The 14,105-nt window shown below is 50.2% G+C and overlaps 2 protein-coding genes and 1 non-coding gene across 4 annotated transcripts; 2 read left to right on the top strand and 1 right to left on the bottom strand.

Annotated features, from left to right (window-relative positions):
• Nucleotides 1–3,732: 3,732 nt before the first annotated feature.
• On the bottom strand, nt 3,733–7,632 carry LOC128910598 (ribonuclease CL2-like). 2 transcript variants are annotated; one of them, XM_054204030.1, is made up of 2 exons: nt 7,422–7,632; nt 3,733–4,250 (listed from the first exon to the last, which is right to left on the bottom strand). In XM_054204030.1, the coding sequence occupies exons 1-2, from the start codon at nt 7,434–7,436 to the stop codon at nt 3,813–3,815; spliced, it is 453 nt and encodes a 150-aa protein (XP_054060005.1). In that variant the 5' UTR covers nt 7,437–7,632; the 3' UTR covers nt 3,733–3,812. The 2 variants fall into 2 exon arrangements, with proteins under 2 accessions (XP_054060005.1, XP_054060004.1); XM_054204029.1 differs by lacking the exon at nt 7,422–7,632 and adding an exon at nt 4,557–4,672.
• A 95-nt stretch (nt 7,633–7,727) lies between these two features.
• Nucleotides 7,728–11,938, top strand: RPS3A (ribosomal protein S3A). Its single transcript, XM_054204028.1, has 6 exons — nt 7,728–7,884; nt 8,621–8,724; nt 9,888–10,075; nt 10,251–10,459; nt 11,059–11,168; nt 11,771–11,938. Exons 1-6 carry the CDS (start codon nt 7,823–7,825, stop codon nt 11,890–11,892), a joined length of 795 nt encoding a protein of 264 aa, XP_054060003.1. The 5' UTR covers nt 7,728–7,822; the 3' UTR covers nt 11,893–11,938.
• On the top strand, nt 11,425–11,494 carry LOC128910747 (small nucleolar RNA SNORD73). Its single transcript, XR_008466853.1, has one exon. It is a non-coding gene; the product is annotated as a small nucleolar RNA SNORD73 (small nucleolar RNA).
• Nucleotides 11,939–14,105: the final 2,167 nt, after the last annotated feature.

The following is a 14,105-nucleotide window of genomic DNA, read 5'->3' as shown; positions in this document are numbered from 1 at the left end:
GCGGTGGAAGCGTGGTCTTAGAGCGAGCGTGTGAGCCATAGCGAAGCATGTGAGAGAGCATTATTTGCTTCATTTCCATGTACTAAACAAGCAGCAGTTCCTGGGTAAGGAATTAATTGTTTGGTAGTACAGCAGGTGAGAAGAGCAGGCCGACCACTGTCAGAGCAAACTCCGGGCATGAAATTCAAGCAGATATGACTCACATACTGGCCTCGGGCTAGTATTCAAAAAGCCTATAGTTGCTTTCTTGGTGGACTATAGTGCTGTTTGGGGAATACTTTTGTTTGCCTGTGGTAATGCAGCCTATACTGATCTGCTGCAGGACACACTGCAAAGTGAAAGGTGTACATTGAAAGTAAAAAAAAACAGTTAAATTCAGACTGACACTGTTTATCTTTTCTCTAGAAAAATGCACATAAATAGGAATGGAGGCCACTAAAATAGGGTTCAGGAAGCCTGGACTGACCTCCTGCCTCAGACTCTCTGCGACCTTAGGAAAGCCGCTTAGCTCCCGTCCACAAAACAGAGGTGATAGTTTCTGTCTCCCTGCGGTGTTAATAAGGCAGAATCAACCACAAACCTCGGGACTTTACATTTGGCTGTGATAGGCAGGACATGAAAGTACCTAAATGAGAAAGGAATAAAGAAATAAATGCAATGGTTTATTAAAACACAAAAATGCAAAAATCCTTCCCGTATTTTCAGGCACCTGTCCCACCCTGGTTTTTTGCTGCTTGTTGCCAGTACAGATTTGCTGACCGCTGCCTGTAGATGGCCCACTGCCGCTTGTGGAAAAGGCCTTTTTGTCTCCCTGAGTAAAGGGCTGCATCCCAGTAGTTTAAGGACAGTGCAGAAGTCTCGTATTGCAGCCGGGACCCCACTCAAGGAGGGCTGAAGTTCTGCCGGGGAAGGGGGAGGAAAGGCATTTCCATAAGTGCTTGTGTAATTTTTTGTATCTTCTGTGCTTCTCGATACCCAGATCAGTAATTAAAAAGGTATAGTAATTGGCAGTAAATTAAATTAAGTGAAATTTCTGCAAGTGACTTTTTTTTGCCTGCAGTATGGCCTTGCAACTCTTGAGCTCAGCCACATCAGCTGAACTTGGTGCAGGTGAGGGACCATCCCTGTGCCCTTCCCTGCGCCAGCGGTGGCAAAAGAGGTAATTTATTTTCAAGGCAGAATCCTATTAGGAACTTCTTTGTCTCTTTTGGTGTTGAGACCAAGGCCAGATGGGGACAGATCCACCTGTACTCTTAGGTTTTTGGACATTTAGAACAAGGACTGACAGCACTGGAGACCATCCCCACGCTGGTTCTCCTCAATCTCACCACAGAGCTCCTGAGACAAGAGGTACGCAGCTCCAAGGATCACGCACAGTAGACAGTGAAGGGAAAAAAAGGTCTCGGGCTGCATGCCATCCCCCTTCCCTCCCCTTTCACATGATATGCAAGCCCTGCAGAGAGCTAGTTCTTGCCCTGGCATCTCCTTTTGGAGGTGGCAGGAGCAGCTACAGCTTTTCTGATCCTTGTTATGAAGCCAGAATATCAACTGGTACTTTGCCTCAGAGATAAAGTATGATCCGCATTGCCACTGGCCGCCGGGAAGAGTGGATGTCCTAACACCCTCAGGATGATCCCGATCCCTTTGTGGCTGAGGTGGTTTCCCTTTAGGCTTCACAAAGAACAAACACCAACATATGCTGAAAAGTCAGAGTTGTTTCTTAGCAAAAAACAGAGCAGAGGGGTGAACCAACAGCGCAATAATGGGATTGGATGTGCCGGAGGGGTGGAGCTGCTCTGCAGGAAATGGGGAGATGTCAGGAACAACCCAGACTTCCCAGCACGCTCAGATAGCCCCAGCATGCAGGGCATCCCAGAACTGGGATTGCTGCTCTGGGGCCCCAGCCGGTGCTCTGGGACTGCTGCTCAGATCTGTGTCCCCAAGATGGGTGCCACCTCCCCCATGCTCTTCAGAACCTGTAGTGCAAGGTTCATGAGGTAAATCGGAGCCATGATATTTTTCTCTCTCAATGTCAGGACGATCTGAGCTGCCAGAGAACAGATGGAGAGGCTGGAGTCCTCCCCCAGGATGTGAAGAACCAAGGTAGAAAGACACAGAGCAGAGATCAAATCTTTGCTCTTGCAGAGACTCCAGGCATTCCCTCCTGAGAGGGTCAGCCCATCCAGCTCCTCCTATGGCCAAAAGGGAGCAGGGTGGAGAGGTGAATCTGCTGGAAGCTGCCAGGCCAGGAATGCCCCAAATGTCTTTGAAATACCCCAATTCCTCTCCAGCGTAGAGGGAGTGGAGCCCTCCTCACTGGGGCAGGGCTGAGAGCTGGAGGTCACCAGTCTGTGAAGAGCCCCTTCTGCTGAATTCCAGAAAAGGAGCACCTGAGTTACTCAAGACACACAACGAAGAGACAACTTGGGCAGGGAGTAATTGAAAAGGATCAGGAAGACCACGTGCTGCGTTTCTTTTCCTCCTCAGCTACAATTTCTGAGTGTGTTTTGGGCTGCCTTTTTGCAGCAACACAGCGCCTGGGTGTCAGCACTTCCGCCGGAGTCATCAGGGCTCCCTCGGTAACAGGACCAGAGCAAAGAGGACCACCAGCCTGCTGGGCTGCAGTAGGCAGAGTGTTGCCAGCAGGTCAAGGGAGGGGATCCTGCTCCCCTGCTCAGCACTAGCTGAGTGCTGGATCCAGTGATGGATTCCCCCGTACAAGAGAGACATGGACATACGGGAGAGAGTCCAGAAAGGGCTGCCGATGATGGAGGGAGTGGGGCATCTCTGGCAAGAATGAAGGCTGAGAGACCTGGGACTGTTCAGCCTGGAGAAGACAAGGCTCAGGCAGGTGGAGCTTATGAGTGTACTGATGGGGAGGAATGAAGACAAAGGAGTTGCGCTCTTCTTAGTGGCGCCCACTGACAGGACCAGGGGTGACGAACAGAAGCTGAAACATATGAAATCTCACCCAAACCCAAGAAAATATTAGTTTGTGTATGAGTGTGCATGTAGCGTTTGTGTTGTGTGTGCGTGCTTAAGTGTTGCGTGCATGTTTGGTGTTGCAGGTATGGCGTGTGGTTGTATGCTGTGTGCACAGTGCATGCTTTGAGTGCAGTGTGTGTTTGCGTGTGTGCATGTGTTGTGCTTTTGTGCGTGTTCTGGGTGCGTGTGTGTGTGGGGTGGTGGTTCAGGGCTGCGTATGGCCCCAGCCGGTGCTCGGCCCCATGGGGGTACCAAGGGGGCCCAAGAGCAGCCTCAGCCCCAGAGAGACCCCAGATGGGGTCAGAGGCATGTGGGAGAGGGGACCGTGGGGCATGTGAGGGTTTATGGGGCAAGCATGGGGAAAGTTGGAGGTACTCCGGGGGTTATGAGGCACATGGGAGGTTAGGAGACCCTGTGGGAGCTATGGGGCATCTGGGAAAGCAATGTGACACCCAAAGGGTCAGGATACTGGAGGAGAGATTTGGGTCCACATCCAGGGGATTGGGGGGCCCTGGGGGGGCTATGGAGCACCCAGGAAGGGGGAGTCTATGGGGCACAGAAGAGGTCAGAGGCACCCCAGGGGGGCTACGGGACACCCAGGAGGTTGGGAAAACCCGGGGTTTTATGAGGCACACGGGCAGGCCAAGTCCACCTCGGACAGGGTTGGGGGCACCCAAGGGGGCTCAGGGGCACCCAGGGAAGGGTAGGATCACAGGGTTCCCCCAGAAGCTGATGCCGGAGCCCAGGACTGTGGCACCTCCTTTATTGCAGGCCCCTGATGGAGCCCCCAGAGGGAGGAAGAATCCAAGTCCCCCCCATGTCAAGCCTCACTGGAGGGGTGCGTAGGTGCCAGCGAGGTGCACGGGCAGCCCGCCCACGCAGGAGACCCGCACGTGATGCTGGAGCTGCCGAGCCTGGTAGGTGCAAGGGGGGCGGGTGTTTCCCCCCCGCAGGCGGCAGGCGGTGAGGCCCATGGCTGTCGGGGTGCTGTGGAACCCCTCTGCGTCAGGCATCTGGCTGCAGGCGGCCACCAGGTCTCTGGCCGGCGCATGGACGAAGGTGTTGGTGGGCTTGCAGGGCCGCCCCGGGGCCGTCACCCGCCGGCGCGCCAGCATGGTCTCGCAGTAGCGGTGGGCAGCCAGCGTGAATGTCCGGGGGTAGTCCACATGCTGCCGCAGGAACTTGTCGTAGCGGGTCTCGCCCACCGCCCCTGCCAGTGTGGCCAGCAGAAGGGCCATGCATAGGGCCCAGCCCGCCATGAGCACCTGTGGAAAGTGGGGTTAGGGCCATCTGGAGTTCTGGGACCCCAGTTGGAAATCCCACCCTGGACGCTCGATTCCGCTACAAATTCTCCCTCCCATACACCCTTACAAAACCCCTCTAAATGCACAGAGACCCCCCTCCTTGGACTCCTGGGTCCACTACAGCAACCCCCTTGGACACCTGGGTCCCCTACAGATCCACCCCCTGCCCTGACACCTGGGTGCCCCACATACCCTCCCTCCCACACTGGATGCTGGGGTTCCTCAGAGTCCCCTCCCGCAGACACCCTACATATCCCTCATCCGCACCTCTGTGTGTGCCTCAGTTTCCCTTATGGCCTCGAGGTCTCTGGGATCCCTCCCACTTCCCCGCGCTGCTTTTATACTGGGCCCAGCTGGGCCCAATGGGCAAGGATCCAGGAGGAGGGGCAGGGCAAAGAGCAAGGTCCAGCAGATGTGCAGGCAGAAGCCAGGCATTCAGGAAGCCCCACTCCCCCTCGCAGGCCCCCCAAGGTCATTAGGTAGTCATTAACGAACCATGTAACTGGCTGTGCACATCCCCTCGGGTGCCCCTTGCCCATGTTGCCTTAAACCATGCATTCTGGCCTGGGCCACCTGTCCCATGGGGGCAGGACACCTAGGTCCCCTGGGGTGGCAGGGCAAGATACATAGTTCCCTGGTGAGGGGACAGGATGTCAGCATCACCTCTGGGGCAGCTGACAGACACTCCTGCCCCTCTTGGATAATGTGGTAAGCCCACAGCTGCCTCGCATTGCTTCAGGAGCTATGTGTCCCTTCCCCTGGGCCTCCTGGCATGCAAGGTCATACCGCCGGGAAGTGCCAGGATGCATTTTGTCCCACCGTTACCTCACGTGTTCCTGGCTGTTCTGCTGAGCAGAGACAAGCAAAGAGCCAGGAGCTGGCCTAAGCCCATCAATAGCCCACACCCTTTTGCCTCGACCATCAGAACCTGGTGGAACCCCAAGGGGAATGTGTCCCCTCCAGAGGGAGAGGCACACATTGCCCAGGAAAGGCTGTCACCACCGGGTGCAAGTGGTCTCCATCCTCCTCGTCAAAGACATGACAGAGACTGTGATGGGAAGTGGCAAATGGAGGATGAGGAAGAAAGTGAACAGGAGTCCTCAGATGCTCCTCCTCCATGTGAGCAACTAAGCTTGACCCCACCAGTGATTCATGGAGGACAATGACACCAGATGCTGACACTTCATGGGTGGGCCTCAGCACTAGGGCCATGGGCTGCTGAGATATGCACCCTTTGGGTGTGTGTCACTGTCAGACCTGACCCACTTGTCCCCAAGGACAGCACAGAGCTGCCCCCCTCTCTGCCCCAGGCCAACCATATCCTTCAGTCTGAGATAGGCTTTGTTCTGGGCACCACCTTCCCCAGAAGAGCTGGAAAAGCTCTAAGACTGGCCACGACGAAGGTGGAGAGTGCCCTGCCTTGGGGCTGTGGTGGCATCTCCCCATCTGTACGGCTCTGTAGGCCTCTCAATAAATCCTCCTCAAAGTTGCATAGCCCCTGCAGTGGGAACAGCCCAGGCACCTGGCCAAAACCTCGCAGACACAGATGATCAGCACAGCCCCCTTGCTGACTCTCTGAGGCTGACAAGACCCTGCTCCTGCTGGTCATGGAAGCAGGATGGGAGCTCTCATTACCAACCCCCAGACACAGTCTGCCTTCCACTGTCCCAGTGTGGGTGGGAAGGGAATGGTGTCCCCAGGAAGAGGAGGAACAAGCCTGGATGCCTGGCCAAGGGTCCGCATCAGCCCTGCATCCCAGTGCTGTCTCTAGCTGGCATGGTACAGGAGCAAGGACTACCTGTGCCAGCGCTTACTCTACCTGGAGGACCCTCAGGCATCCTTGCCAGAGGTTGCTGTGAGGTCCATTGGTGAGCCACAGCCTGTGGTCCCCTCTTGCACAGGGGAGTCCTGACTGCCCAGCGCTGGCCTGGGCACTGCATCTCCCTCTCCCACCCTTGCCCATGCAGGAGAGCTGATGGGAGCCTCCTCCTGCCCCATGCACTCCCCTCGGCTGCTGTCCTGCACAGCCCCAGGGCCAGCCCTGCCTGCAGGGAGGCCTGCAGGATGGTCAGGCTGTCATGGCCTGGTGGGGCTGTGCTGCTGGGGAGCACAGGGGTCATGGGCTGCCTGTGCCTGCAGCTCACTGTGCAGCACACGAGGCATTGGGTAAGAAGCTGCAGACTGTCTGCGTGGGTTAGCGAGGGCAGCGTGCCCTGCCCCATGCAAGGTGGGCTCTGCACCCCTGCGCAGCGGGGAGAGAAGGAATCAGTTGAGGCGCTTGAGGCAACCCAGACCAGCAACTTCTAGTTGGCCCTGTGGCTCCAGCTTCCTCATTGCATGGGAAGCACTGGGAGGGCTAGCGCTGTCTGGAGAGATGCCTGGGGCCTCTGCAGACACAGGGGTTTGATCTCCACTCTTTCTATCTCAACCCTGCAGCCCTAGGAGAACGAACACCCTTGGCCTCTGCCATGGCAACACAGACCATCCTCAACCTGAGGCCTCCAGAGGAAAATCCCGTCCAGATTTAACCTGTGCGCTGCGGGCTACTGGCTGCACAGAACCTGCAGGAGACAGCACCTGCCTTTTGGGCTCTTGCTCTGTTCGTACAGTGACAGAGCATGAAACCCTAGGGGGCTCTGCTCCACATCTGCACAAGTTTGATAACCAGTGTCCCCATCCCCAGTGCTGTGCTGCCATCAAGTACTGATGTGTTTGTCCAAAGGGCCACAGAGCAAGGACTATGTGCACTCCGGGTGCCATGCGCCTTACCGGCTCCCTAGGGACTCAGGGGTGCATTGTAAGGCCCGCGGAGGAGGTTGGGGTGCCTCATAAAGAAGCTCATGAGGTGTGTGTGGTGGGGCGAGGCTGAAAGCGAGAGAGGCAGTGCAGGGCTCATTCTGTAAGAAAGGCCTGACAACAAACGGCTTAAGAAGAGAGAAAAGCTTTAATAAGGTAGAATAATAAGCAGCAGCATGTACATAGTGCGTAAACTTGAACGTCTCAAGTAAACCTTACGCCGCAGGCCTGTGCCAGCCCAGGCTGACGGTGACGTGTCTCACGTCCTGCTAAAATTCCAGCGGTCTCAACGGTCAGGATCAAGAGATCTCACCCCTGGACCCACCGGCAGCTCACCTTTCCCAAAGCCATTGCAGGTTACAGACGAAGGTGCGAACAGCGGGGCCTGTGCAGGCCGCGGGGTGGGGCCCAGCAGAGCCGCCGCGGCTTCTTCCGGTTCACCGGCTCCTCCAGCGCAGTCTCTCCCGCAGGGCTCCCCGGCCGCAGGGAGCACCCAGCGGTGCAAGGCGGGTGCCGGAGGCTCCCGAGAGGCGCACGAGGACCACTGGAGAGCCCCAAAAGACAGAAGGAGAATCCGTCCGCCCTCCGGTCCCGCCCCGGCCCGGCCCAGCCCCTCCCGGCCGGCGGCAGGGGCCTAGCTCTCGCGAGAGCGCTGCCACAGTTCTCGCGCCAGCCCCGCTCTCGTATAATCTCGCGCGAGGGGCGGCTTCCGGCCTTTTCGTCGCCCGGGCGGGACCATGGCGGTGGGGAAGAACAAGCGCCTCACCAAGGGCGGCAAGAAAGGCGCCAAGAAGAAAGTGTAAGGGCGGCCGGCGGGGGAGGGGACGGGGTCCGGAGGTGCCGGGCGGGGCGCCGCGGCGGCAGGATGGCGCGGATGCGGGGCGGATGGCGGCCGGGCGGCCGGTGGGAGCGGGCCGCTGCTGTCATGGCGGCGGCCGGGCCCGGGGGTGAACGGCGTGGCGGAGGGCCCGGGGCGGCGGTGGGCCCTGCCGCTGTGAGGGCGCGGGTCCCGGCCCAGCTGGGCTTCCCGCTGCCCCGGCGCCGGGAAGGGCCTCGTGGGGGGGAGAGCCCCGGCCCTGGCTGCCATCCTGTGGGGCGCGGGCCGAGGCCGTAGCTCACTGTAGGGTAGGAGTGGGGGTGCAGGCTTCATTGGGTCTGGTGCGTTTTAGCCGCAGAAATCAAGAACTAAAACGTGGCTTTCATGGGGAAGTTAAGATGCACGGCTTCTATCGTTCCTGCGAGTTAGCCGGGACTGCAGCGGCGTATAGCGTTTTTTGTCAACTTAATGATGTTTTTGCGGTTGATTTCTCTCTTTCTGAAATAAATTGGGATGAATGCCTGCCTCACTGTGGTGGGAAATGATAACTCTCTGTGTTCGCATACTCGCCAACCTGCCCACGTTAAACTCGAAAGCACAAAATGTTGACGTTTGCATTTTCATTTCACAAAACGCATGGGGAGGGAAGGTGTCTTACTTCAGCCTGGTTTAATCTGAGAAAATAATTAAAACTTTTTTCTGCTTTATTTAAATTAAGGGTCGATCCTTTCTCCAAAAAGGACTGGTATGATGTAAAAGCACCAGCGATGTTTAATATCCGAAACATCGGGAAGACACTTGTCACCAGGACTCAAGGAACTAGTGAGTAGTGGGGTTTTATGCAGTAGAGGGAGATGTATTTGTTTCATATACTAGCTCCAAATGAGACTAGATTAAAGAACCAGTGAGAAATAGTTTGTGCTTGTAATATTATGAATCTGAAGTTTAAAAAAAAAAAGGCTGCTTTAACTTAATTGCTTGCTTTGAGGTGAGTTTTCTTCAGTTGACAGAGTTGTTTAAATAAGTGAGCTTAGTTGCAGGGAAGTTAATGTGGTGCGGTCCTTGTTTGTACAAGAGCCTGAAACCATGGATATGATAGGTTCAGGATATGCCTGAAGTTTCTAATGAACTGTTGTTGTGGTAACCTGACAAGTTTGATCAAAGTTACAATTAAGGAGTCATTCTGATTATCACAGAAGGAGACATGGAGACAGTGTTACAGGAGACCTTGCTCATAAGAGGGTCATAAAGACCATCGTGTTAAGAGACTGAAATCTGAAGCTTTTAGGTAACGGCATCTCTCTGTTGAGAGCTAGAATTGCTAACTTAATGCAAGCATATGTACATGTATCAGTGAATGGTAAAGGTTTTTTACGTTATCTGTCACACCTTAGGGAAAGGAAGCCTCTGTTAAAAACACAGGGTGATCCAGCTAGAGGTAACAGTATTTTTGGACGGTTAGCTGTGTACAGTGGCTAAATAGTTGCATTACGCTCTTCTGGTTGCACTTAAAGTTACAAAGGTGATTGTTATTTTGAGCTGTATACATGTGAAACAAGTGTAATAAGGGTCACTCTAAACCAACTATGACCCAGCCAGTGTTAAAATGGTTGTTAGAGGTAGAGCTGTGAAATACCTGTACTTAGGTGTTTGTTGCTGCTTTACCTCTGCTGAGCAAATGTGACTTTTTATTTTTTCATTATCGTTCATAACTTCCAAATACTTTCTAACCCCTCCCTTTAAAAAAATCAACAAAAAACTATTACACGTGCTGGAATCTGCAGTATACTGTTACTTGTGTTCAGCATCTGATACAATAATCTTAAAAAGGTTCCTCACAAAGTTAACAGAATATGGTATTTGGTTCTATGAGTTGATTTTGCATCACGTACTGTTAGAAAACGTCAAATGGAAATTCAGTATCTGTTTTGAATAATACTTTTCTAATGTTAATAAAAGGTGGTTTATTTTGTTTCATAATACAGAAATTGCCTCTGATGGACTGAAGGGTCGTGTATTTGAAGTGAGTCTGGCTGACCTGCAGAATGATGAGGTGGCCTTCCGTAAATTTAAACTGATAACTGAGGATGTTCAGGGCAAAAATTGTCTGACCAATTTCCATGGAATGGACCTCACCCGGGATAAAATGTGCTCCATGGTCAAAAAATGGCAGGTACGTAAAGAACAAGGTCTGTATTGTTGCTTGTGCCTTTAGGAAAGGAGGTAACCACTGACACGTTGTAAACCGATGCTTGAAGTGGCATCAGCAGATCTTAAATGAATGTCAGGTGTGTGGTTTTGAGAAACTTGTCTGTCATGTTGATGATGAATGACCGTTTCTTTTTTAGACGATGATCGAAGCCCATGTAGATGTCAAAACTACCGATGGTTACCTACTGCGCCTCTTCTGCGTGGGTTTTACGAAGAAGCGTAACAACCAAATCCGCAAGACCTCATATGCCCAGCATCAGCAGGTTCGACAGATTCGCAAGAAGATGATGGAAATCATGACCCGAGAGGTCCAAACCAATGACCTGAAAGAAGTTGTCAATAAGCTGTAAGCTTTGGCTGTGTTTTCTTTTTTCTCCCCCACGGTTTAAATAGTTGTTGGTTGGTTAGTTGTTACCGAGTACTTAGGGAATGCTGGTGCTCCATTTACTGTTTGACAGAGACCACGCAAGGTGCCTCTCGTGTTGAAAAGCTAACGTGCCGGTTTTTTGAATACTCTCTTAGTCTCTGCATCATATTTGACTTCCATCAGCCATCATGTTTGCATAAATGTAAAATCAGGCTCTCCAGAGATTTTTGATTCAAGTTTCTACGGGCTAAAATTGTAATTCTGATCAGCTGGGGCTGTGACTGGTCTGTGTTCTTCTGACAGAAGGAAGTTTTCCAAAGTATGGCCTTTACTTCCAAAGGTTTGATTGCAAATTTGCTCTCAAAATGAGCACACTTGCACTGCAGCCCTTCTAACATTGCAAGGAAAATGTACTAGAATCTAAAAAAAAAAAAATTGTTAGAGTGTGAAGGTAGTACTGAAGCAAAGTTCCATAGAATGTTATGTATTCTTAAAAATTATTTTAAGCATGTGTTGCTGATGAAGAAGCAGGCAAAATTTTTAATGATCTGGTACTAATCTGTCCTCTTATATCGCAGGATCCCAGACAGCATTGGCAAAGACATAGAGAAGGCGTGTCAGTCCATTTACCCTCTTCACGATGTCTATGTCCGCAAGGTTAAGATGCTGAAGAAGCCCAAGTTTGAATGTAAGTCAATTATTGCAAGCATTTAGCGTTCTTAGAGAAGGATATGGGAAGCTGTTACTTTAAAATGTGTTTGCTTTTGGATAAAGATACTAAAGCAGCATCATAAACTTAAGTAGCTGTAGTAGTAAAAAGGCTTGTCCTTCTAATCTGACATTTGGCTTTTGGGCTTGAAAGCAAAACAATGATCATTCAGTTTGGAGCTTTTTTGAATTCTTGCCTAAAACTGCTGCTGAACGTTTAAAGGCTTTGTCTTGGGAATGAATGATGACAAAATGTTTCGGTCCCAGATGACATGGAATGATTCCATTTTCCCATTTTCTGACATTCCCATATAACACAGTAGCAGGTTCTTGACTTACCTCTTTTTCAAAAAAAAGGTTCAGTTTGCCATTTCATTATGTAGAGCTTATTTCACTGCTTGTTTTTGTCTGACTGTCAGTTAATGCAGCAGCATCTCCTTGCATGAGCTTTCTGGAATGGACTCAATTGTATCTACATTAGATGTTCTGGTGGTTTAATTCGTATTTGATGAGCAATTCAGTAATGTAAAACTGTTTTAAATAGGTGCATCTCTCACTGTTTACAATACTTTTTCTTTTTAGTGGGCAAGCTGATGGAACTGCATGGTGAAGGCGGTGGTGCTGGAAAACCTTCTGGGGATGAGGCAGGCACCAAAGTAGAGCGAGCTGATGGATACGAGCCGCCCGTGCAAGAGTCTGTCTGAAACTAAAAATTGATTGGAGAATAAAAGTTTTAATATACAGACCTAATGTTTTGTTGCCTGTATTGCTACTGGACAATATTGGTACTGGATATGTGGATGGGTTTTTAATAAGGTAAACCTATTGTCTTGGCTTAAAAAAAGAAGGAAAAAGAAAAAACCTAATTGTTTTGGAGATTCATTTTTCATGATTGATGTTGCGAGATGGGTGGAAGAAGGTGGGCTGTCCTTCTTGAAAGGTGGAAAGTACAACAGCAAGGATTCTGTATGTTGGTTTTTCCCAGTAGTTTTTGTCCTCACAAAAGAAATCTTGTGGATGTGTGCAGAGGTTGTAGCTTGTGTTGTATCCGTGAAAGGTGCTTCCAAGAGGAGCGTTGTACAAGGCAAATGCGGTGCCACACGGGGAAGCTTAGTATTTCAGAATTTTTTTATTAGAAGGACGTCTTAGGGATTTATCGCACTATTTACTTGAGAAGTGTGTTCAAACTCCTTGGTGGTAATTTATTTGAAACAGCCTGTCTTGGGACAGATTTAGTCTCTGGTACTCAAAAGGTGTTAAAAGTTTTAAGTTGTAATTTTGATTATGGAAGCACTGCTAGTTTTGAGGAGTGCAGAAATGCAGAATATGCTTGAGTAGGGCTGTATGTAGTTTTATAACCTCTATCAGAACAGACAGGGGTAACCATAATCCCAGTTGAAAAACTGGTGGAACTTCAGGGGGACAGAAATTCTACCACAGAAGGGCAATGGTCTATGTTCTGAAAATAAAGCACTTAAAATTACCCAGCATATTACTTGAGTGCTTTTTCCATTATCTGATAACAGTAACACGTATTGGTTTTGCTACTTGTTTGGCTTATGCCGATTTAGAAAATTTGTCTCTGGCTGATACGAGCAGTATTTTGCACTATCAGCATGTTTTGTTTAGAACTGGGCAACAAACCTGAAGTTTGTGCTACTAAATTTTTGGCAAGTTTGTGATTTATAACCTGAGAACACAACGAATAGTACTGGCCTGTTAGGGGAGGTCACAGAGAGCCTGGTGGCTCTTGCAGTCAGCTGGGAAAGCACTTAGGACAAGAAATGGAGGAAAGTAATGAAACGTTACTGTTGCAACAAAGACATTAGGGGAAAAGTAGAGGGACGCTACCCGCGAGGGCTGTGCTCTTCACAGTCAGGGATTTTCACCTTTTCCTAATTGATAATTCTGGTTTGGAGCAAATAATATGCAAAATGAAGGGGTTGTTCTCTAGCCCTTTATTTAGGAGACTGCAAGTGATGCAATTTCATGTTGTAATTTCAAGTTACTACTTTAATGATGATATTTAGAATAGCCCGTGACTTAATATTGAGGTAACTATCTTTATTGGATCATAAATATAGGCCTACTTGTTCTGCTTTTTCCAGGTTGTGTAGTGGAGGGATAGTGAGTGCTCAGAACTTCCATGCTGCTGAAGCAGGAGAAAGGAATAGTGCTGCTTTTAACCTTCTGCTCTTCTCATCTGTACTGCTGAGGCGCGTGTCATTCTCCAAGAGTCCCAGACAGTCATATTTTTGAGACATAAATTGCAACAAATGCCCTTCACTTCTCTTAACAAAAATGAGAACTGTTTACTGGAATTAGAAAAACAAACCATGACCACGTGGTGAGGCTGAAAATCCTTGAACCTACTACAGTAAGTCTTAAAGCAGGTGTGTACGTATACACACACACACATATATATGTGTGTGCGCATATATTCAAGCCCTCCATTAGAGTAAGATTTTTCAGAGCTTTCTAGTAATGGATGTGTGTTGGCTGTATTTTTTCTGCTTTGCAATAGTTCCATCAAACAAATCCTAAGGGACTTGCAACTGGTCTGTACCCTGCAGACTAGGGGAGTTAGAAATACTACGGTGTCGTTTCTCAGCTCATTTCTGAAAACCTGCATGTCTTTTATTCTGTTACTTTTTCCTTCAGCTGTAGGTCTGAGGAGTATATGTTGCAAAAAGGCTAGTCCAAGAGGATTTGGGGAAAGAACAAGAATTTGCTTTTTTTCAGGTTTTTTTCATGTATGTTTTGGAACAGTAGCCTGCTGGCATTACCACATAGGGGTTCTGGGCAAATGTGTGCTTTACAAAATTATTTCGGGGGGGTGAAGTAAGCAGGAAGGAAAATTTTGTGCATCCTCTGTATTCTCTATACAAGCATCAGCTGGAAAATCATGATGTATGAG

The sequence above is a fragment of the Rissa tridactyla genome, chromosome 5 (genome assembly GCF_028500815.1).
Source record: "Rissa tridactyla isolate bRisTri1 chromosome 5, bRisTri1.patW.cur.20221130, whole genome shotgun sequence".
Lineage (NCBI taxonomy): Eukaryota > Metazoa > Chordata > Aves > Charadriiformes > Laridae > Rissa > Rissa tridactyla.
This window is presented reverse-complemented; position numbering and strand designations above follow the sequence as displayed.

Coding starts and splice junctions, on each gene's coding strand:
- RPS3A (XM_054204028.1), top strand. CDS start 7,823: ATGGCGGTGGGGAAGAACAAGCGCCTCACCAAGGGCGGCAAGAAAGGC. Junction 10,460..11,058: donor AAAGAAGTTGTCAATAAGCT/GTAAGCTTTGGC, acceptor CTTATATCGCAG/GATCCCAGACAGCATTGGCA. Junction 11,169..11,770: donor GAAGAAGCCCAAGTTTGAAT/GTAAGTCAATTA, acceptor TTTTCTTTTTAG/TGGGCAAGCTGATGGAACTG.